This window comes from Bombina bombina, chromosome 2 (assembly GCF_027579735.1).
Source record: "Bombina bombina isolate aBomBom1 chromosome 2, aBomBom1.pri, whole genome shotgun sequence".
NCBI lineage: Eukaryota > Metazoa > Chordata > Amphibia > Anura > Bombinatoridae > Bombina > Bombina bombina.
In genome coordinates this window covers 7,186,990-7,213,502 of record NC_069500.1, presented here as the reverse complement: position 1 = coordinate 7,213,502, position 26,513 = coordinate 7,186,990, and the positions used below count along the sequence as shown (strand labels likewise).

The window sequence follows — 26,513 nt, the reverse complement described above, 5'->3', positions numbered from 1 at the left end:
GATCGACTATATACTCTCAATTTACCATTACCTCTACTAATAACTGTTTTAGTACTGGTTTGGCTATCTGCTATATGTGGATAGGTGTCATTTGGTAAGTATGTTTTCATTACTTAAGACACTCTCGGCTATGGTTTGGCACTTTATGCATTTATATAAAGTTCTAAATATATGTATTGTACTTATATTTGCCATGAGTCAGGTTCATGTTTTGCTTCTGCAGACTGTCAGTTTCATATTTGGGGAATGTAAACATTTTTAAGAAATTTATTTCTTACCTGGGGTTTAGTATTTTTTCAATTGACTACTTCTTGCAATTGCGGGTATTAGGCCCGCGGGTGCGTCAAATGCTAAACTTTATTGCGTCATTCTTGGCGCGAGAAATTTTTGGCGCTAAAAAATACGTTTATGGCGCAACTTCATCATTTCCGGCATCATACGTGACGCCGAGACCTTTCACACGGTGGAGTCATTAGTGACGCAATTGTGTCATTTCCGTTATTTTTGGCGCCAAAAAAGAGTTTACGTTACGTTGTGCGTCATACTTGGCGCCAATTTTTTTTCATTATTTCAATACCCCTTGTATGTTTGCCTCTTGTTTTTTGCATTCAGAGGCCTATGCTATTGCATTTTTTCCCATTCCTGAAACTGTCATATAAGGAAATAGATCATTTTGCTTTATATGTTGTTTTTTCTCTTACATTGAGCAAGATGTCCCAATCTGATCCTGCCTCAGAAGTTTCTGCTGGAACATTGCTGCCTGACATTGGTTCTACCAAAGCTAAGTGCATTTGTTGTAAAATTGTAGAAATTATTCCACCGAATGTCATTTGTTATAGTTGTCATGATAAACTTTTACATGCAGATAGTGTTTCCATCAGTAATAGTACATTGCCAGTTGCAGTTCCTTCAACTTCTAATGTGCATGATATACCTGTAAATTTTAAAGAATTTGTTTCTGATTCTATTTTGAAGGCTTTGTCTGCATTTCCACCTTCTAATAAACGTAAAGGTCTTTTAAAACTTCTCATTTAGCTGATGAAATTTCAAATGACCAACAACATAATAATTTATCCTCTTCTGATGAGGATCTATCTGATTCAGAAGATCCTTCCTCAGACATTGACACTGACAAATCTACTTATTTATTTAAAAAAGAGTATATGCGTTCTTTATTAAAAGAAGTGTTAATTACTTTGGATATTGAGGTAACCATTCTAATAAACGTTTAAATGCTGTTTTTAAACCTCCTGTGGTTTCTCCAGGGGTTTTTCCCATTCCTGAGGCTATTTCTGATATGATTTCTAGGGAATGGAATAAGCCAGGTACTACTTTTATTCCTTCTTCAAGGTTTAAAAAATTGTATCCTTTACCAGCAAAATCTATAGAGTTTTGGGAAAAAATCCCCAAAGTTGATGGGGCTATTTCTACTCTTGCTAAACGTACCACTATTCCTATGAAATATAGCACTTCCTTTAAGGATCCTTTAGATAGGAAGCTTGAACCTTATCTAAGGAAGGCCTATTTATATTCAGGTCATCTTCTTAGACCTGCTATTTCTTTGGCTGATGTTGCGGCTGCAGCAACTTTCTGGTTGGAAAATTTAGCGCAACATGAATTGGATTCTGACATATCTAGCGTTGTTCGCTTACTGCAACATGCTAGTCATTTTATTTGTGATGCCATTTTTGATATTATCAAAATTGATGTTAGATCCATGTCTTTAGCTGTATTAGCTATAAGAGCTTTGTGGCTTAAGTCTTGGAATGCTGATATGACATCTAAATCTAGATTACTATCTTTCTTTCCAAGGTAATAATTTATTTGGTTCTCAGTTGGATTCTATTATTTCAACTATCACTGGGGGAAAAGGAGTTTTTTTGCCTCAGGATAAAAAACCTAAGGGTAAATCTAAGGCTTCTAACCGTTTTCGTTCCTTTCGTCAGAATAAAGAACAAAAACTCAATCCTCCCCCCAAGGAATCTATTTCCAATTGGAAGCCTTCCTCAAATTGGAATAAATCCAAGCCATTTAGGAAACCAAAGTCAGCCCCTAAGTCCGCATGAAGGTGCGGCCCTCATTCCAGCTCAGCTGGTAGGGGCAGATTAAGGTTTTTCAAGGATTTTTGGATAAAATCTGTCCAAAATCATTGGATTCAGAGCATTGTCTCTCAAGGGTATCGAATAGGATTCAGAGTAAGACCTCCTGTGAGAAGATTTTTTCTCTCACGCATCCCTGTAAATCCAGTAAAAGCTCAGGCTTTTCTGAAGTGTGTTTCAGACCTGGATTCTTCAGGGGTAATCATGCCAGTTCCTCCTCAGGAACAAGGTTTGGGGTTTTATTCAAATCTATTCATTGTACCAAAGAAAGAAAATTTATTCAGACCAGTTCTGGATCTAAAAATGTTGAATCGTTATGTAAGAGTACCAACTTTCAAGATGGTGACTATAAGGACTATTCTACCTTTTGTTCAGCGAGGACATCAACAGGCCCATTTATCAAAGGGCTTGCGGACCTGATCCGACACTGCGGATCAGGTCCGCAAGACCTCGCTAAATGCGGAGAGCAATACGCTCTCCGCATTTAACATTGCACCAGCAGCTCACAAGAGCTGCTGGTGCAACGCCGCCCCCTGCTGACTCGCGGCCAATCGGCCGCCAGCAGGGAGCTGTCAATCAACCCGATCGTATTCGATCGGGTTGATGTCCGGCGATTCCTGTCCGCCTGTTCAGAGCAGGCGGACAGGGTTATGGAGCAGCGGTCTTTAGACCGCTGCTTCATAAGTTGTGTTTCTGGCGAGTCTGAAGACTCGCCAGAAACACGGCCCTTCAAGCTCCGTACGGAGCTTGATAAATGGGCCTGTATATGTCTACAATAGACTTGCAGGATGCATACCTTCATATTCTGATTCATCCAGAACACTATCAGTTTCTGAGATTCTCTTTTCTAGACAAGCATTACCAATTTGTTGCTCTTCCATTTGGCCTAGCAACAGCTCCAAGAATCTTTTCAAAGGTTCTGGGTGCCCTACTATCTGTAATCAGAGAACAGGGTATTGCGGTGTTTCCTTATTTGGACGATATCTTGGTACTAGCTCAGTCTTTACGTACTGCAGAATCTCACATGAATTAACTAGTGTTGTTTCTTCGGAAACATGGTTGGAGGATCAATTTACCAAAAAGTTTCTTGATTCCTCAGACAAGGGTCACCTTTTTAGGCTTCCAGATAGATTCAGTGTCCATGACTCTGTCTCTAACAGACAAGAGACGTTTAAAATTGTTCGCAGCATGCCAGCACCTTCAGTCTGTCATTCCCTTAAGTGGCTACGTGCATGTAAGTTTTAGGTCTCATGACTGCAGCATCGGACGGGATCCCCTTTGCTCGTTTTCACATGAGACCTCTACAGCTTTGTATGCTGAATCAATGGTGCAGGGATTATACAAAGATATCACAATTAATATCCTTGAATCCCAATGTACAACACTCTCTGACATGGTGGATAGATCACCATCGTTTGGTTCAAGGGGCTTCTTTTGTTCGGCCAACCTGGACTGTGATCACAACAGATGCAAGTCTTTCAGGTTGGGGAGATATTTGGGGATCTCTGACAGCACAAGGGGTTTGGAAATCTCAAGAGGCGAGATTACCAATAAATATTTTAGAACTCCGTGCAATTCTCAGGGCTCTTCAGTTCTGGCCTCTGCTAAAGAGAGAACCGTTCATTTGTTTTCAGACAGACAATATCACAACTGTGGCTTATGTTAATCATCAGGGTGGGACTCACAGTCCCCAAGCTATGAAAGAAGTATCTTGGATACTTGCTTGTGCGCAATCCAGCTCCTGTCTAATCTCTGCGGTGCATATCCCAGGTGTAGACAATTGGGAGGCGGATTATCTCAGCCGCCAGACTTTACATCCAGGGTAGTGGTCTCTCCATCCAGATGTGTTTTCTCAGATTGTTCAGATGTGGGGTCTTCCAGAGATAGATCTCATGGCCTCTCATCTAAACAAGAAACTTCCCAGATATCTATCCAGGTCCAGGGATGTTCAGGCGGAAGCAGTGGATGCGTTGACACTTCCTTGGTGTTATCATCCTGCTTACATCTTCCCGCCTCTAGTTCTTCTTCCAAGAGTGTTCTCCAAAATCATCATGGAACAGTCTTTTGTGTTGCTGGTGGCTCCAGCATGGCCACACAGGTTTTGGTATGCGGATCTGGTTCGGATGTCCAGTTGCCCGCCTTGGCCACTTCCGTTACGGCCGGACCTACTATCTCAAGGTCCGTTTTTCCATCAGGATCTCAAATCATTAAATTTTAAGGTATGGAAATTGAACGCTTAGTTTTAAGTCATAGAGGGTTTTCTGACTCAGTGATTAATACTATGTTACAAGCTCGTAAATCTGTTTCTAGAAAGATTTATTATAGAGTTTGGAAGACTTACATTTCATGGTGTTCTTCTCATAAATTCTCCTGGCATTCTTTTAGAATTCCTAGAATTTTACAGTTTCTTCATGATAGTTTGGATAAGGGTTTGTCTGCAAGTTCCTTGAAAGGACAAATCTCTGCTCTTTCTGTTTTATTTCACAGAAAGATTGCTATACTTCCTGATATTCACTGTTTTGTACAGGCTTTAATTCGTATTAAGCCTGTCATTAAATCTATTTCTCCTCCTTGGAGTCTTAATTTGGTTCTGAAGGCTTTATAGGCTCCTCCATTTGAACCTATGCATTCCTTGGACATTAAACTACTTTCTTGGAAAGTGTTGTTCCTTTTGGCTATCTCTTTTGCTAGAAGAGTTTCTGAGCTATCTGCTCTTTCTTGTGAGTCTCCTTTTCTGATTTTTCATCAGGATAAGGCAGTTTTGCTGACTTTTTTTCAATTTTTACCTAAAGTTGTGAATTCTAACAACATTAGTAGAGAAATTGTTGTTCCTTCCTTATGTCCTAATCCTAAGAATTCTTTGGAGAGATCCTTACATTCTTTGGATGTGGTAAGAGCTTTGAAATATTATGTGGAAGCTACTTAAAATTTCAGGAAGACTTCCAGTCTATTTGTTTTATTTTCTGGTCCTAGGAAAGGTCAGAAGGCTTCTGCTATTTCCTTGGCTTCTTGGTTGAAACTTTTGATTCATCAAGCTTATTTGGAGTCGGGTCAGACCCCGCCTCAGAGAATTACAGCTCATTCTACTAGATCAGTCTCCACTTCTTGGGCTTTTAAGAATGAAGCTTCAGTTGATCAGATTTGCATACATTTACTAAATTCTACCATTTTGATGTATTTGCTTCTTCTGAAGCAGTTTTTGGTAGAAAAGTTCTTCAGGCAGCTGTTTCAGTTTGATTCTTCTGCTTTTGATTTAAGTTTTTTCTTTCAAAATGAAAATAAACTTATTTTTTTGGGTTGTGGATTAATTTTTTCAGCGGAATATGGCTGTTTTTATTTTTATTCCCTCCCTCTCTAGTGACTCCTGAGTGTAAGACTCCACATCTTGGGTATTGATATCCCATATGTCACTAGCTCATGGACTCTTGCCAATTACATGAAAGAAAACATAATTTATGTAAGAACTTACCTGATAAATTCATTTCTTTCATATTGGCAAGAGTCCATGAGGCCCACCCTTTTTATGGTGGTTATGATTTTTTTGTATAAAGCACAATTATTTCCAAATTTCCTTTGTTGATGCTTTCTACTCCTTTCTTTATCACCCCACTGCTTGGCTATTCGTTAAACTGAATTGTGGGTGTGGTGAGGGGTGTATTTTTATAGGCATTTTGAGGTTTGGGAAACTTTGCCCCTCCTGGTAGGATTGTATATCCCATATGTCACTAGCTCATGGACTCTTGCCAATATGAAAGAAATGAATTTATCAGGTAAGTTTTTACATAAATTATGTTTTTTACCTGCTGCTTCAAACGTTCTTATTTATTGTCTGTGTTTTATATTAGAATATTTATGTAATAAACTATTGTTTTTTATTTGATCTTAGTTGATCCTTTTTTGGGGCCAATTATATATTATTATTATTATTCATTGCCACTGATATTTTATTGCCACTGGTATTTTTATAATTGCTTTGACATTTGTCATATATTGTAAGAGTTATATTCTATCACCAATTTAAGCTGTATTTTACAGCGCTGTGGGTTTAAGTATCCTTTTCTTGATTGATAGGGATCCTAATACTTTCTATCTACCGTTTGGAGATAGGGGAATCTCCATTTCCCACTGGCTTATTGGTATTCTTTTATCCAGCGCAGAGTGAACTAAATTTACACTAGCTTCTTCCTATAAACATCCTGGAACTAAGAGCGATCTTCAATGCTCTTCTGGCCTGGCTTTGGCCCAGTTCATCAGATTCCAGTCGGACAACATAACGACAGTGGCTTACATCAATTATCAGGGAGGAACAAGGTTTTCCTTAGTGATGACCGAGGTAGCTAAGATTATCCGATGGGCGGAGGCCCATTCTTGCCATCTGTCAGCGATCCACATCCCAGGGGTGGACAACTGGGAGGCGGAATTTCTGAGGAGGCAGACTTTTCATCCGGGAGAGTGGGAACTCCATCCAGAAGTGTTTTCCAACCTGATTCTCTAATGGGGTCGGCTGGAGTTGGATCTCTTGGCATCTCGCCAGAATGCCAAGCTCCCGAGATACGGGTCGAGGTCCAGGGATCCCCAGGCGGAACTGATAGATGCTCTGGCAGTTCCTCTGTCCTTCAGCCTAGCATACATGTTTCTTCCATTTGCGCCTCTGCCTCGGATCATTGCTCGAATCAAGCAGGAGAGGGCATCAGTGATCCTCATTGCTCCTGCTTGGCCTCGCAGGATTTGGTATGCAGATCTGGTGGACATGTCATCTCTGCCACCTTGGAGACTTCCGTTGAGGAAGGATCTTCTAATTCAAGGGCCCTTCCTTCACCCAAATCTAGTTTCTCTGAAGCTGACTGCTTGGAGATTGAACGCTTAATCCTATCCAAGCGGGGTTTTTCTGATTCGGTCATAGAGACCTTGATCCAGGCACGTAAGCCTGTACCTAGAAAGATTTACCATAAGATATGGCGTAAATATTTCTATTGGCGTGACTCCAAGGGCTACTCATGGAGTAGAGTTAGGATTCCCAGAATTTTGTCTTTTCTCAAGAAGGTTTTATCGACAAGTTCTCTAAAGGGTCAGATCTCTGCCTTATCTATTTTGTTACACAAACGTCTGGCAGATGTCCCAGATGTACAATCTTTTCTCCAACATAGGTGTGTCCGGTCCACGGCGTCATCCTTACTTGTGGGATATTCTCCTCCCCAACAGGAAATGGCAAAGAGCCCAGCAAAGCTGGTCACATGATCCCTCCTAGGCTCCGCCTACCCCAGTCATTCTCTTTGCCGTTGTACAGGCAACATCTCCACGGAGATGGCTTAGAGTTTTTTAGTGTTTAACTGTAGTTTTTATTATTCAATCAAGAGTTTGTTATTTTGAAATAGTGCTGGTATGTACTATTTACTCAGAAACAGAAAAGAGATGAAGATTTCTGTTTGTATGAGGAAAATGATTTTAGCAACCGTAACTAAAATCCATGGCTGTTCCACACAGGACTGTTGAGAGCAATTAACTTCAGTTGGGGGAACAGTATGCAGTCTCTTGCTGCTTGAGGTATGACACATTCTAACAAGACGATGTAATGCTGGAAGCTGTCATTTTCCCTATGGGATCCGGTAAGCCATGTTTATTACGATCGTAAATAAGGGCTTCACAAGGGCTTATTAAGACTGTAGACTTTTTTTTGGGCTAAATCGATTCATTATTAACACATATTTAGCCTTGAGGAATCATTTTATCTGGGTATTTTGATATAATAATATCGGCAGGCACTGTATTAGACACCTTATACCTTAGGGGCTTTCCCAAAGCATAAGCAGAGCCTCATTTTCGCGCCGGTGTGGCGCACTTGTTTTTGAGAGGCATGGCATGCAGTCGCATGTGAGAGGAGCTCTGACACTTAGAAAAGACTTTCTGAAGGCGTCATTTGGTATCGTATTCCCCTTTGGGCTTGGTTGGGTCTCAGCAAAGCAGATACCAGGGACTGTAAAGGGGTTAAAGTTTAAAACGGCTCCGGTTCCGTTATTTTAAGGGTTAAAGCTTCCAAATTTGGTGTGCAATACTTTTAAGGCTTTAAGACACTGTGGTGAAAATTTGGTGAATTTTGCACAATTCCTTCATGTTTTTTCGCAATTGCAGTAATAAAGTGTGTTCAGTTTAAAATTTAAAGTGACAGTAACGGTTTTATTTTAAAACGTTTTTTGTACTTTGTTATCAAGTTTATGCCTGTTTAACATGTCTGAACTACCAGATAGACTGTGTTCTGAATGTGGGGAAGCCAGAATTCCTATTCATTTAAATAAATGTGATTTATGTGATAATGACAATGATGCCCAAGATGATTCCTCAAGCGAGGGGAGTAAGCATGGTACTGCATCATTCCCTCCTTCGTCTACGCGAGTCTTGCCCACTCAGGAGGCCCCTAGTACATCTAGCGCGCCAATACTCCTTACTATGCAACAATTAACGGCTGTAATGGATAATTCTGTCAAAAACATTTTAGCCCAAATGAACACTTGTCAGCGTAAGCGCGGCTGCTCTGTTTTAGATACTGAAGAGCATGGCAACGCTGATACTAATATCTCTGAAGGGCCCCTAACCCAGTCTGATGGGGCCAGGGAAGTTTTGTCTGAGGGAGAAATTACTGATTCAGGGAACATTTCTCAACAGGCTGAACCTGATGTGATTGCATTTAAATTTAAGTTGGAACATCTCCGCATTCTGCTTAAGGAGGTATTATCCACTCTGGATGATTGTGACAAGTTGGTCATCCCAGAGAAACTATGTAAAATGGACAAGTTCCTAGAGGTGCCGGGGCTCCCAGAAGCTTTTCCTATACCCAAGCGGGTGGCGGACATTGTTAATAAAGAATGGGAAAGGCCCGGTATTCCTTTCGTCCCTCCCCCCATATTTAGAAAATTGTTTCCTTTGGTCGACCCTAGAAAGGACTTATGGCAGACAGTCCCCAAGGTCGAGGGGGCGGTTTCCACTTTAAACAAACGCACCACTATACCCATAGAGGATAGTTGTGCTTTCAAAGATCCTATGGATAAAAAATTAGAAGGTTTGCTTAAAAAGATGTTTGTTCAGCAGGGTTACCTTCTACAACCAATTGCATGCATTGTCCCTGTCGCTACAGCCGCATGTTTCTGGTTCGATGAGCTGATAAAGGCGGTCGATAGTGATTCTCCTCCTTATGAGGAGATTATGGACAGAATCAATGCTCTCAAATTGGCTAATTCTTTCGCCCTAGACGCCACTTTGCAATTGGCTAGGTTAGCGGCTAAGAATTCTGGGTTTGCTATTGTGGCGCGCAGAGCGCTTTGGTTGAAATCTTGGTCGGCTGATGCGTCTTCCAAGAACAAGCTACTTAACATTCCTTTCAAGGGGAAAACGCTGTTTGGCCCTGACTTGAAAGAGATTATCTCTGATATCACTGGGGGTAAGGGCCACGCCCTTCCTCAGGATCGGCCTTTCAAGGCAAAAAATAAACCTAATTTTCGTCCCTTTCGTAGAAACGGACCAGCCCGAGGTGCTACGTCCTCTAAGCAAGAGGGTAATACTTCTCAAGCCAAGCCAGCTTGGAGACCAATGCAAGGCTGGAACAAGGGAAAGCAGGCCAAGAAACCTGCCACTGCTACCAAGACTGCATGAAATGTTGGCCCCCGATCCGGGACCGGATCTGGTGGGGGGCAGACTCTCTCTCTTCGCTCAGGCTTGGGCAAGAGATGTTCTGGATCCTTGGGCGCTAGAAATAGTCTCCCAAGGTTATCTTCTGGAATTCAAGGGACTTCCCCCAAGGGGGAGGTTCCACAGGTCTCAGTTGTCTTTAGACCACATAAAAAGACAGGCATTCTTACATTGTGTAGAAGACCTGTTAAAAATGGGAGTGATTCATCCTGTTCCATTAAGAGAACAAGGGATGGGGTTCTACTCCAATCTGTTCATAGTTCCCAAAAAAGAGGGAACGTTCAGACCAATCTTAGATCTCAAGATCTTAAACAAGTTTCTCAAGGTTCCATCGTTCAAGATGGAAACCATTCGAACTATTCTTCCTTCCATCCAGGAAGGTCAATTCATGACCACGGTGGATTTAAAGGATGCGTATCTACATATTCCTATCCACAAGGAACATCATCGGTTCCTAAGGTTCGCATTCCTGGACAAGCATTACCAGTTCGTGGCGCTTCCTTTCGGATTAGCCACTGCTCCAAGGATTTTCACAAAGGTACTAGGGTCCCTTCTAGCTGTGCTAAGACCAAGGGGCATTGCTGTAGTACCTTACTTGGACGACATTCTGATTCAAGCGTCGTCCCTTCCTCAAGCAAAGGCTCACACGGACATCGTCCTGGCCTTTCTCAGATCTCACGGATGGAAAGTGAACGTGGAAAAGAGTTCTCTATCTCCGTCAACAAGGGTTCCCTTCTTGGGAACAATAATAGACTCCTTAGAAATGAGGATATTTCTGACAGAGGCCAGAAAAACAAAGCTTCTAGACTCTTGTCGGATACTTCGTTCCGTTCCTCTTCCTTCCATAGCTCAGTGCATGGAAGTGATTGGGTTGATGGTAGCGGCAATGGACATAGTTCCTTTTGCGCGCATTCATCTAAGACCATTACAACTGTGCATGCTCAGTCAGTGGAATGGGGATTATACAGACTTGTCTCCGAAGATACAAGTAAATCAGAGGACCAGAGACTCACTCCGTTGGTGGCTGTCCCTGGACAACCTGTCACAAGGGATGACATTCCGCAGACCAGAGTGGGTCATTGTCACGACCGACGCCAGTCTGATGGGCTGGGGCGCGGTCTGGGGAGCCCTGAAAGCTCAGGGTCTTTGGTCTCGGGAAGAATCTCTTCTACCGATAAATATTCTGGAACTGAGAGCGATATTCAATACTCTCAAGGCTTGGCCTCAGCTAGCGAGGGCCAAGTTCATACGGTTTCAATCAGACAACATGACAACTGTTGCGTACATCAACCATCAGGGGGGAACAAGGAGTTCTCTAGCGATGGAAGAAGTGACCAAAATCATTCTATGGGCGGAGTCTTACTCCTGCCACCTGTCCGCTATCCACATCCCAGGAGTGGAAAATTGGGAAGCGGATTTTCTGAGTCGTCAGACATTGCATCCGGGGGAGTGGGAACTCCATCCGGAAATCTTTGCCCAAGTCACTCAGCTGTGGGGCATTCCAGACATGGATCTGATGGCCTCTCGTCAGAACTTCAAAGTTCCTTGCTACGGGTCCAGATCCAGGGATCCCAAGGCGGCTCTAGTGGATGCACTAGTAGCACCTTGGACCTTCAAACTAGCTTATGTGTTCCCGCCGTTTCCTCTCATCCCCAGGCTGGTAGCCAGGATCAATCAGGAGAGGGCGTCGGTGATCTTGATAGCTCCTGCGTGGCCACGCAGGACTTGGTATGCAGATCTGGTGAATATGTCATCGGCTCCACCTTGGAAGCTACCTTTGAGACGAGACCTTCTTGTTCAGGGTCCGTTCGAACATCCGAACCTGGTTTCACTCCAGCTGACTGCTTGGAGATTGAACGCTTGATCTTATCGAAGCGAGGGTTCTCAGATTCTGTTATCGATACTCTTGTTCAGGCCAGAAAGCCTGTAACTAGAAAAATTTACCACAAAATTTGGAAAAAATATATCTGTTGGTGTGAATCTAAAGGATTCCCTTGGGACAAGGTTAAGATTCCTAAGATTCTATCCTTCCTTCAAGAAGGATTGGATAAAGGATTATCTGCAAGTTCCCTGAAGGGACAGATTTCTGCCTTGTCTGTGTTACTTCACAAAAAGCTGGCAGCTGTGCCAGATGTTTAAGCCTTTGTTCAGGCTCTGGTTAGAATTAAGCCTGTTTACAAACCTTTGACTCCTCCTTGGAGTCTCAATTTAGTTCTTTCAGTTCTTCAGGGGGTTCCGTTTGAACCCTTACATTCCGTTGATATTAAGTTATTATCTTGGAAAGTTTTGTTTTTAGTGGCAATCTCTTCTGCTAGAAGAGTTTCAGAATTATCTGCTCTGCAGTGTTCTCCTCCTTATCTGGTGTTCCATGCAGATAAGGTGGTTTTACGTACTAAACCTGGTTTTCTTCCAAAAGTTGTTTCTAACAAAAACATTAACCAGGAGATTATCGTACCTTCTCTGTGTCCGAAACCAGTTTCAAAGAAGGAACGTTTGTTGCACAATTTGGATGTTGTTCGCGCTCTAAAATTCTATTTAGATGCTACAAAGGATTTTAGACAAACATCTTCCTTGTTTGTTGTTTATTCTGGTAAAAGGAGAGGTCAAAAAGCAACTTCTACCTCTCTCTCTTTTTGGATTAAAAGCATCATCAGATTGGCTTACGAGACTGCCGGACGGCAGCCTTCCGAAAGAATCACAGCTCATTCCACTAGGGCTGTGGCTTCCACATGGGCCTTCAAGAACGAGGCTTCTGTTGATCAGATATGTAGGGCAGCGACTTGGTCTTCACTGCACACTTTTACCAAATTTTACAAGTTTGATACTTTTGCTTCTTCTGAGGCTATTTTTGGGAGAAAGGTTTTGCAAGCCGTGGTGCCTTCCATTTAGGTGACCTGATTTGCTCCCTCCCTTCATCCGTGTCCTAAAGCTTTGGTATTGGTTCCCACAAGTAAGGATGACGCCGTGGACCGGACACACCTATGTTGGAGAAAACAGAATTTATGTTTACCTGATAAATTACTTTCTCCAACGGTGTGTCCGGTCCACGGCCCGCCCTGGTTTTTTTAATCAGGTCTGATAATTTATTTTCTTTAACTACAGTCACCACGGTATCATATGGTTTCTCCTATGCAAATATTCCTCCTTAACGTCGGTCGAATGACTGGGGTAGGCGGAGCCTAGGAGGGATCATGTGACCAGCTTTGCTGGGCTCTTTGCCATTTCCTGTTGGGGAGGAGAATATCCCACAAGTAAGGATGACGCCGTGGACCGGACACACCGTTGGAGAAAGTAATTTATCAGGTAAACATAAATTCTGTTTTTGTCAGGCCTTGGTTAGGATCAGGCCTGTGTTCAAACCAGTTACTCCTCCATGGAGTCTGAATTTAGTTCTTAAAGTTCTTCAAGGGGCTCCGTTTGAGCCTATGCATTCCTTAGATATTAAGTTGTTATCTTGGAAAGTTTTATTTCTTGTTGCTATTTCTTCAGCTCGAAGAGTGTCTGAGCTCTTGGCATTGCAATACAATTCGCCTTACCTTATTTTCCATTCAGATAAGGTAGTTTTATGTACTAAACTAGGTTTTCTTCCTAAGGTTGTTTCAGATAGGAACATTAATCAGGAGATTTTTGTTCCTTCCTTGTGTCCTAATCCTTCTCAGAAGGAACGTCTTCTGCACAATTTGGACGTAGTCCGTGCTTTAAAATTTTACTTACAAGCGACTAAGGACTTTCGTCAGTCGTCTTCTCTGTTTGTCATTTTCTCTGGAAAACGTAAGGGTCAGAAAGCTACGGCTACCTCTCTTTCTTTATGGCTGAAGAGTATCATCGGTTTTGCATATGAGACTGCTGGACAGCAGCCTCCTGAAAGAGTTACGGCTCATTCCACTAGGGCTGTTGCTTCCTCATGGGCATATAAAAATGAAGCTTCTGTAGAACAGATTTGCAAGGCTGCAACTTGGTCCTCTCTTCACACTTTTTCTAAATTTTCTAAATTTTTATACTTTTGCTGAGGCTGCTTTTGGGAGAAAAGTTCTTCAAGCAGTGGTGCATTCCGTTTAGGTTCCCTGTCTTGTGGCTCCCTTATCATCCGTGTACTCTAGCTTTGGTATTTGTGGCAAACCTCACCACTTATGAACTATGCGGGAATTGTTATTTAGGCTAATGGTTAAAATGTACGTTACTGTAATATGTATGTTAAACTGTATGTTACTGTAATACAATTATATGTTTGATGATGTCATTGTATCAGTTCGGAAACCCCTTGTAGGGGAGACTGTTTTAAAAGTTGGTTGTTTTTGCCGTTGTAAAGAAGTCGTTGTTAACTCCCAGGCTATGTGTCGTCTAGTTCTTGGTGGAAAGGGGTTATTATTACAATTACCAAGAGAAGTTACTTGCTTGTCTCTGCCTATCCAAAAGATATTACAGATCCTACTGCCTCTCTGCTACAATTACCAAGAGTAGTTATTTGCTTGTCTCTGCCTACCCAAAAGATATTACAGATCCTACTGCCTCTCCGCTACAATTACCAAGAGTAGTTACTTGCTTGTCTCTGCCTACCCAAAAGATATTACAGATCCTACTGCCTCTCTGCTACAATTACCAAGAGTAGTTACTTGCTTGTCTCTGCTTACCCAAAAGATATTACAGATCCTACTGCCTCTCTGCTACAATTACCAAGAGTAGTTACTTGCTTGTCTCTGCTTACCCAAAAGATATTCCTGCTGCCTCTCTGCTACAATTACCAAGAGTAGTTATTTGCTTGTCTCTGCTTACCAAAAAGATATTACAGATCCTACTGCCTCTCTGCTACAACTACCAAGAGTAGTTACTTGCTTGTCTCTGCCTACCCAAAATATATTACAGATCCTACTGCCTCTCTGCTACAATTGGTGGCAAGTGACGGGATTCAAACCGCACAGCAAGTCGTAGGACATGTGATGTATATATGGGGACAGATTATACCAGACTAAAGCAAACTGCATTGAAGGAATTACTGGAGGCGAGAGGAATTATTGCCAGCAATAAAACCAAAGCAAGGCTGATTGCGGAGCTCATGGAGGGAGACCGGGTAGCAGGTACGGCCGTACCCATGGCGAACAACAAAACCGAATTCCAAAGAGAGATGCGGACCCGGTTGGCTTTTTTTCCGCTACCCCATTCGGAGGAGCTCCTGACACGGACATCAGCAGACGTACAGGAGAACTTGATGGTGACCCGACAAACCAACCCGAGATCCGGAGAGGGGCTACCAGTACACTCCAGTGCTGGTACAGGGAAAGCTAAGATTCCCTACCACGCATTCAAGGATCATACCGACACAGAGGATATCGATGGGTACCTACAGGACTTTGAGCGATTATGCCAACTGCATAATATTAGTACCGCTGACCAAGTTCCCCTACTGGCTGGCAAGCTATCCGGGGGGGCCGCTGAAGCCTACTGCACCATACCAGATGAGGACAGCAGGGACTACCAGAAGGTAAAACAGGCCATCCTGACTAGGTATGCTATTACACCGGAGGCATACCGACAGCGGTTCCGAGACCTGAAGAAGCTGGAGAAAGATACCCACACTGAGTGGGCGCATCGGCTAACCAGGGCCGCTAAAGGCTGGTTGCAGGCAGCCCAAGTCACCCAGTTGGAAGACCTTTTACAACTCCTGCAAAACTGGCTGAGAGATCGAAAACCGTGCACGGTACATACCGCAGCGACCTTGGCCGATGAATACCAAGACGCCCGGAGAGCTCAACGAACACAGCAACGCTCCAGTGTTGGGGACACCCCAACCCCCACTGCAGCTCCCACACCTACCCTGTCCTGGAGGGGGAATCCACCCACCCCCTCCCCGATACCAGACTCGATCAGCTATCCGTTGCCATCTTTGTAACCAACAAGGGCACATTCAGAGAGACTGTCCCAGGAACAAGAACCGATCCACCTGGAACAACCAGAACAACTTGTCAAACAACCGGGCAGCTGTGCACTGCTACCAGAAAGAGCCCCGACTACAGACCCAATCCGCAGTCTTCCACGAGGAACCCTTGGGCATCTTACATGAAGTAAACCAAGTACAGGCCGCTTCGGACAACCTACAAAGCCACCGCCAGGGGGTCTATATGGAGGGCCGACGTGTCCAAGGGCTGCGTAACTCTGGGGCCACCATAACCTTGCTCCGGCAACATTTAGTTTCCACCAATCAACTCACCGGAGACTGTGTAGCTGTCCGGGTGGCCGGGGGAGCCATTTACAAGATTCCCACGGCCAAAGTACACTTGGATTGGGGAGCAGGGTCGGGGAATGTAGAAGTGGGCCTTATGCAAAATTTGCCCACAGACGTTATTTTAGGCAAGGGGAGCTGACTTCAGTGTTTGCACCCCGAACCTCCCCACAAGCAGCACTGCCCGTGCTTACCCGACAACAGGCCCGCACCAACACACTGGCTGATCACTCTGAGGCTCAGGTAAGCAATCACCCCCCTAATGTCTCTTGGGCCCCTCCACTAGAGTTTGGTAGTGAAGTGGCCACTAACCCCTCGTTACAAGTATATAGGCATAAGGTAGACCAGAATCAGGCGGGGTTGGAAGGAGAGAGGTACGGTTGAAACAAGGGGTTACTGTACAGGTATGCAGAGAAGATAGTGGCCGGATCTATTCCCCTGTCCGTTCAGCAGTTAATAGTACCTCAGAGGTATAGACGAGAACTGCTACGGGTTGCCCACGATATTCTGCTGTGAGGCCACCTAGGAGTTAGTCGGATGAAGCACCGCCTAACCTCGGGAAAGAGGTATATCCTCACAGTCGTGGATTATGCCACCCGATATCCCGAGGCGGTGGCTCTGGCTAATATTCATGCCGAGACCGTGGCGGATGCCCTCATCAAAATCTTCTCCCGCATGGGATTTCCCCGGGAGATTATTTCGGACCTGGGCACCCAGTTTACGGCCGAGATTACCCACCAGTTTTGGAGGGCATGTGGGGTGAAACCCATTGTAAATTCCGCTTATCACCCCCAGTCTAATGGGCTCTGTGAACGGTTTAACGGAACACTGAAAAAGATGCTCCACACGTTCATGGATACCCAGAAGAACTGGGAGCGGTTTCTACCCGATTTGCTTTTCGCCTACCGGGAGGTACCTCAGGAGTCCACGGGGTTCTCTCCCTTTGAATTATTATTCGGAAGGAGGGAGGGTACGGGGTCCCCTAGACTTAATCCGAGAGCATTGGGAGGGGGAAGTCACTAGTGACGGTACTCCTATCGTACCATACGTGCTGGAGTTTAGGGAGCGCCTGGAGGCCCTGACTCGGACCGTCCGCTCCAACCTCCAGGCGGCTCAAACCCGTCAGCGCTGTTGGTATGATAGGGGCGCCAGCATTGTGGCAAAGCTCGCCACTTATGAACTATGCAGGAATTGTTATTTAGGCTAATGGTTAAAATGTATGTTAAACTGTATGTTACTGTTTAAACTCCCTGCTGTTTCAGTTGGGAAACCCCTTGTAGGGGAGACTGCTTTTTAAAAAGTTTTTGTTATTTTTGTTCTGTTGAAGAAATAGTTGTTGTTGACTCCCAAGCTATGTGTCGTCTAGTTCTTGGTGGAAAGGGGTTATTATTACAATTACCAAGAGTAGTTACTTGCTTGTCCCTGCCTACCCAAAAGATATTACAGATCCTACTGCCTCTCCGCTACAGTATTGTATCCCACAAGTAAGGATTATGATCCGTGGACTCATCGTCTCTTTAAAAAGAAAAGAAAATTTATGCTTACCTGATAAATTTGTTTCTTTTTAGACACAATAAGTCCACGGCCCGCCCTGTTCTTTTAGATTGGTTGTTTTTTTATTTTAAACTTCAGACTCCTCTGCACATTGGCTTTTTATTTCTCTTCCTAACTTTGGTCGAATGACTGGAGTGGGAGGGAAGGGAGGAGCTATTTAAGAGCTCTGCTGTGTTGCTCTTTGCCTCCTCCTGCTGACCAGGAGGTGAATATCCCACAAGTAAGGATGATGATCCGTGGACTCATCGTGTCTAAAAAGAAACAAATTTATCAGGTAAGCATAAATTTTCTTTTTCATTACTTAAGACACTCTCGGCTATGGTTTGGCACTTTATGTATTAACCCTTTGGCTGCTAAGTCATTTCCCACATGGGTGCTAATATTTTCTTTTAATTTTTGAAAAAAATTTTTACCTTTTTTTTTTTTTTTTTTTTTTTTTTTTTTTACAGACCCCCAAGAATGGTTAGGCGATTACCTTTCCAACAGTGGGTCTTGGGGGTCTGTAGCTGCCTGAGATACAGGCTTCTGAGCAGCATGCCCCCTCCTCCTATACTTAACATTGTAACAAGTATAAAAAAGTTGCGCAGTGACGTCATCACGTAATTGCACGTGACGTCACTGCGCATCACGTGAAGCCCCGGCGATGCTTGTCACTCTACAGGCACGATTGCCGGGTTAGGAGCAGTAAGGAGCCCCCAGATCTCCCTCAAGGTGGGAGAGTGCTCATGACGGCTCTGAGCCGTCATTAGCACCAGAGTGAGAAACTCTGTGACGGCTCAGAGCTGTCATTGGCACTCAAAGGGTTAATATAAAGTTCTCAATATATGTATTGTACTTATATTTGCCTTGAGTCAGGTTTACAGCTCTCTTCCCTCCCTCACCCCCCACTGGTCACCCCTCTCCCTCCATTTATTTTTTTGTTTTGTTTAGGGCCGCGTCTCACTTACGCTGCCTTCACCCGCCTCCCGGATTCCGTTCCGCACCTCCCGCTGGCACCAGCAGATGATCATTACACACAGTGACAAAGACGGTAACAATCTAGCATCTGCCCTGATATGGAACCGGAGCACCAATCGCGCTCCGGTTCAATATGCGGGCAGATGCCTGGAACTCATGAACTATATATATGTTGTGCGGTACGATAGGCAAAGTACAGCACAACATATATATATATATATACGTCTTTTTGGGTGCGGTGGTTACATTTGTGATCACTCCCAGATCTAGCTGCAAGCAAGATGCTGCCACAAGGTTGCGAGCAGGGTGCTGGGTATCGGGGCAGTGTATATAACGGCAGTGTCGGGGCAGTGTATATAACGGCAGTGTTGGGGCAGTGTATATAACGGCAGTGTTGGGGCAGTGTATATAACGGCAGTGTCGGGGCAGTGTATATAACGGCAGTGTCGGGGCAGTGTATATAACGGCAGTGTTGGGGCAGTGTATATAACGGCAGTGTTGGGGCAGTGTATATAACGGCAGTGTCGGGGCAGTGCATATAACGGCAGTGTCGGGGCAGTGTATATAACGGCAGTGTTGGGGCAGTGTATATAACGGCAGTGTCGGGGCAGTGTATATAACGACAGTGTCGGGGCAGTGTATATAACGGCAGTGTCGGGCAGTGTATATAACGGCAGTGTCGGGGCAGTGTATATAACGGCAGTGTCGGGGCAGTGTATATAACGGCAGTGTCGGGGCAGTGTATATAATGGCAGTGTCGGGGCAGTGTATATAACGGCAGTGTCGGGGCAGTGTATATAACGGCAGTGTTGGGGCAGTGTATATAACGGCAGTGTCGGGGCAGTGTATATAACGGCAGTGTCGGGGCAGTGTATATAACGGCAGTTTCGGGGCAGTGTATATAACGGCAGTTTCGGGGCAGTGTATATAACGGCAGTGTCGGGGCAGTGTATATAACGGCAGTGTCGGGGCAGTGTATATAACGGCAGTTTCGGGGCAGTGTATATAACGGCAGTGTCGGGGCAGTGTATATAACGGCAGTGTCGGGGCAGTGTATATAACGGCAGTGTCGGGGCAGTGTATATAACGGCAGTGTCGGGGCAGTGTATATAACGGCAGTGTCGGGGCAGTGTATATAACGGCAGTGTCGGGGCAGTGTATATAACGGCAGTGTCGGGGCAGTGTATATAACGGCAGTGTCGGGGCAGTGTATATAACGGCAGTGTCGGGGCAGTGTATATAGCGACAGTGTCGGGGCAGTGTATATAACGGCAGTGTCGGGGCAGTGTATATACGGTGTGTCATGTTGCAGACCCTGATTATGCTCCGGTTCTTTTTTAGTTCTCTGTGTTCATCATGGACGAACGATTCCCATTGGTTCCAGTTCTGAAGTGGGATCACATGTTGGACTATCCGCCCGCGTATGCACAAGTGCTCCCAGGAACAGCTGTTGATAGGTCCATGAAGATCCTACTGGGTACTCAACACAGCCAGGAAACAGTGATGATACAGTATACAGGTATATGTGACACTTTTTTATATACAGCACAGACAGTAATGATACAGTATACAGGTATATGTGACACACTTATATACAGCACAGACAGTAATGATACAGTATACAGGTATATGTGACACACACTTATATACAGCACAGACAGTAATGTTACAGTATACAGGTATATGTGACACACACTTATATACAGCACAGACAGTAATGATACAGTATACAGGTATATGTGACACTTTTTTATATACAGCACAGACAGTAATGATACAGTATACAGGTATATGTGACACACACTTATATACAGCACAGACAGTAATGATACAGTATACAGGTATATGTGACACCCACTTATATACAGCATAGACAGTAATGATACAGTATACAGGTATATGTGACACCAACTTATATACAGTACAGACAGTAATGATACAGTATACAGGTGTGGCAAACCTAGCCACTTCTGGACTATAACGTAATAAAGGTTGTCTATAGGCTGTATATTGTGCTATGTAGATGTGACAGACCCTTCTGTCAGCACTGAAGGAGTTAATTGTGTTCAGCTTTAGCCTCAGCTATTGTGCACTGTCATTAATGTTATTGATAAACAGTCCATTGTTTAATCACCCTCAGAGAGCAGATTCTTAGGTGATAAGAAAAGCCAAATGTGTCTTGTGTTTAAATTGTTATCAGCTTAAGCAAGGTAAATCTATTGTATCATGTCAAGGGTGTGTTCCCTTCATCTAATGTACAACATTCTTTCAACCCCCCCCTGATCTGGGGGGTCAAACCTGCATAAATACTGGGCATAGCCTTTTAATAAATGTCATTCTGTTTAAACCTGAAAACTGGCTGGGTTGTGAATTGCTGATTCCCTATGCAGGACATTGTTCCCTGGTGTTAACCCTTGGTATCCTGTTGGTACCGTTACAACAGGTATATGTGACACACACTTATATACAGCTCAGACAGTAATGATACAGTATACAGGTATATGTGACACACACTTATATACAGCACAGACAGTAATGATACAGTATACAGGTATGTGACACACACTTATATACAGCACAGACAGTAATGATACAGTATACAGGTATATGTGACACACACTTATATACAGCACAGACAGTAATGATACAGTATACAGGTATATGTGACACACTTATATACAGCACAGACAGTAATGATACAGTATACAGGTATATGTGACACACTTATATACAGCACAGACAGTAATGATACAGTATACAGGTATATGTGACTCACACTTATATACAGCACAGACAGTAATGATACAGTATACAGTTATATGTGACACACACTTATATACAGCACAGACAGTAATGATACAGTATACAGGTATATGTGACACACACTTATATACAGCACAGACAGTAATGATACAGTATACAGTTATATGTGACACACACTTATATACAGCACAGACAGTAATGATACAGTATACAGTTATATGTGACACACTTATATACAGCACAGACAGTAATGATACAGTATACAGGTATATGTGACACACACTTATATACAGCACAGACAGTAATGATACAGTATACAGGTATATGTGACACACTTATATACAGCACAGACAGTAATGATACAGTATACAGGTATATGTGACACACACTTATATACAGCACAGACAGTAATGATACAGTATACAGGTATATGTGACACACACTTATATACAGCACAGACAGTAATGATACAGTATACAGGTATATGTGACACACACTTATATACAGCACAGACAGTAATGATACAGTATACAGGTATATGTGACACACACTTATATACAGCACAGACAGTAATGATACAGTATACAGGTATATGTGACACACACTTATATACAGCACAGACAGTAATGATACAGTATACAGTTATATGTGACACACACTTATATACAGCACAGACAGTAATGATACAGTATACAGGTATATGTGACACACACTTATATACAGCACAGACAGTAATGATACAGTATACAGGTATATGTGACACACTTATATACAGCACAGACAGTAATGATACAGTATACAGGTATATGTGACTCACACTTATATACAGCACAGACAGTAATGATACAGTATACAGGTATATGTGACACACACTTATATACAGCACAGACAGTAATGATACAGTATACAGGTATATGTGACACACTTATATACAGCACAGACAGTAATGATACAGTATACAGGTATATGTGACACACTTATATACAGCACAGACAGTAATGATACAGTATACAGGTATATGTGACACACTTATATACAGCACAGACAGTAATGATACAGTATACAGTTATATGTGACTCACACTTATATACAGCACAGACAGTAATGATACAGTATACAGGTATATGTGACACACACTTATATACAGCACAGACAGTAATGATACAGTATACAGGTATATGTGACACACACTTATATACAGCACAGACAGTAATGATACAGTATACAGGTATATGTGACACACACTTATATACAGCACAGACAGTAATGATACAGTATACAGGTATATGTGACACACTTATATACAGCACAGACAGTAATGATACAGTATACAGGTATATGTGACACACACTTATATACAGCACAGACAGTAATGATACAGTATACAGGTATATGTGACACACACTTATATACAGCACAGACAGTAATGATACAGTATACAGGTATATGTGACACACACTTATATACAGCACAGACAGTAATGATACAGTATACAGGTATATGTGACACACACTTATATACAGCACAGACAGTAATGATACAGTATACAGTTATATGTGACACACACTTATATACAGCACAGACAGTAATGATACAGTATACAGGTATATGTGACACACACTTATATACAGCACAGACAGTAATGATACAGTATACAGGTATATGTGACACACTTATATACAGCACAGACAGTAATGATACAGTATACAGGTATATGTGACACACTTATATACAGCACAGACAGTAATGATACAGTATACAGGTATATGTGACACACACTTATATACAGCACAGACAGTAATGATACAGTATACAGGTATATGTGACACACACTTATATACAGCACAGACAGTAATGATACAGTATACAGTTATATGTGACACACTTATATACAGCACAGACAGTAATGATACAGTATACAGTTATATGTGACACACTTATATACAGCACAGACAGTAATGATACAGTATACAGGTATATGTGACACACTTATATACAGCACAGACAGTAATGATACAGTATACAGTTATATGTGACTCACACTTATATACAGCACAGACAGTAATGATACAGTATACAGGTATATGTGACTCACACTTATATACAGCACAGACAGTAATGATACAGTATACAGGTATATGTGACACACACACTTATATAACAGCACAGACAGTAATGATCAGTATACAGTTATATGTGACACACACTTATATACAGCACAGACAGTAATTGATACAGTATACAGGTATATGTGACACACACTTATATACAGCACAGACAGTAATGATACAGTATACAGTTATATGTGACCACACACTTATATACAGCACAGACAGTAATGATACAGTATACAGTTATATGTGACACACACTATATATACAGCACAGACACTTAAATAGCATCATCAGAAAAATATACAGTATACAGGTATATGTGACACACACTTATATACAGCACAGACAGTAATGATACAGTATCAGGGTATATGTGACACACACTTATATCAGCACAGACAGTAATGATACAGGTATACAGGTATATGTGACACACTTATATACAGCACAGACAGTAATGATACAGTATACAGGTATATGTGACACACACTTATATACAGCACAGACAGTAATGATACAGTATACAGGTATATGTGACACACACTTATATACAGCACAGACAGTAATGATACAGTATACAGGTATATGTGACACACACTTATATACAGCACAGACAGTAATGATACAGTATACAGGTATATGTGACACACACTTATATACAGCACAGACAGTAATGATACAGTATACAGGTATATGTGACACACACTTATATACAGCACAGACAGTAATGATACAGTATACAGGTATATGTGACACACACTTATATACAGCACAGACAGTAATGATACAGTATACAGTTATATGTGACACACACTTATATACAGCACAGACAGTAATGATACAGTATACAGGTATATGTGACACACACTTATATACAGCACAGACAGTAATGATACAGTATACAGGTATATGTGACACACACTTATATACAGCACAGACAGTAATGATACAGTATACAGGTATATGTGACACACACTTATATACAGCACAGACAGTAATGATACAGTATACAGGTATATGTGACACACTTATATACAGCACAGACAGTAATGATACAGTATACAGTTATATGTGACACACACTTATATACAGCACAGACAGTAATGATACAGTATACAGGTATATGTGACACACACTTATATACAGCACAGACAGTAATGATACAGTATACAGTTATATGTGACACACACTTATATACAGCACAGACAGTAATGATACAGTATACAGTTATATGTGACACACACTTATATACAGCACAGACAGTAATGATACAGTATACAGGTATATGTGACACACTTATATACAGCACAGACAGTAATGATACAGTATACAGGTATATGTGACACACACTTATATACAGCACAGACAGTAATGATACAGTATACAGGTATATGTGACACACTTATATACAGCACAGACAGTAATGATACAGTATACAGGTATATGTGACACACTTATATACAGCACAGACAGTAATGATACAGTATACAGGTATATGTGACACACACTTATATACAGCACAGACAGTAATGATACAGTATACAGGTATAAGTGACACACACTTATATACTAGCACAGACAGTAATGATACAGTATACAGGTATATGTGACACACACTTATATACAGCACAGACAGTAATGATACAGTATACAGGTTATATGTTGACACACACTTATATACAGGCACAGACAGTAATGATACAGTATACGGGTATATGTGACACACACTTATATACAGCACAGACAGTAATGATACAGTATACAGGTTATATGATGACACACACTTATATACAGCACAGACAGTAATGATACAGTATACAGGTATATGTGACACACACTTATATACAGCACAGACAGTAATGATACAGGTATACAGTAAACAGTTTATATGTGACACACACTTATATACAGCACAGACAGTAATGATACCAGTATTACAGGTATATGTGACACACACTTATATACAGCACAGACAGTAATGATACAGTATACAGGTATATGTGACACAACTTATATACAGCACAGACAGTAATGATACAGTATAACAGGTATATGTGACACACACTTATATACAGCACAGACAGTTAATGATACAGTATACAGGTATATGTGACTCACACTTATATACAGCACAGACAGTAATGGATACAGTATACCAGTTATATGTGACACACACTTATATACAGGCACAGACAGTAATGATACAGTATACAGGTATATGTGACACACTCTTATATACAGCACAGACAGTAATGATACAGTATACAGGTATATGTGACACACACTTATATACAGCACAGACAGTAATGATACAGTATACAGGTATATGTTGACACACTTATATACAGCTCAGACAGTAATTGATACAGTATACCATGTAGTGTCACGGTATATCTGCCACACATAGGATACAGTACAGTTATGGACCACACTTATATACAGCACAGACAGGTAATGATACAGTATACAGGTATAGTGTGACCCTTTACAGCACAGTATAGTTACAGTTATGTGACCACTTTCAGCACAGACAGTAATGATACAGTATACAGGTATATGTGCACACACACTTGATATACAGCACAGACCAGTAAGATACAGTAATACAGGTATATGTGGACACACACTTATATACAGCACAGACAGTAATGATACAGTATACAGGTATATGTGACACACACTTATATACAGCACAGACAGTAATGATACAGTATACAGGTATATGTGACACACACTTATATACAGCACAGACAGTAATGATACAGTATACAGGTATATGTGACACACACTTATATACAGCACAGACAGTAATGATACAGTATACAGGTATATGTGACACACACTTATATACAGCACAGACAGTAATGATACAGTATACAGGTATATGTGACACACACTTATATACAGCACAGACAGTAATGATACAGTATACAGGTATATGTGACACACACTTATATACAGCACAGACAGTAATGATACAGTATACAGGTATATGTGACACACACTTATATACAGCACAGACAGTAATGATACAGTATACAGGTATATGTGACACACACTTATATACAGCACAGACAGTAATGATACAGTATACAGGTATATGTGACACACACTTATATACAGCACAGA

General features: G+C 42.1%; 1 protein-coding gene across 1 annotated transcript in view; it reads left to right on the top strand.

The window, feature by feature from the left end:
* TAF1C (TATA-box binding protein associated factor, RNA polymerase I subunit C) overlaps positions 1-26,513 on the top strand; it is a 385,888-nt gene that overhangs the window by 333,952 nt on the left and 25,423 nt on the right. The window contains exon 18 of the mRNA XM_053699633.1: positions 19,849-20,026. Within this exon, the coding sequence (XP_053555608.1) occupies positions 19,849-20,026 (178 nt within the window). The remainder of the gene's footprint in view (positions 1-19,848; positions 20,027-26,513) is intronic.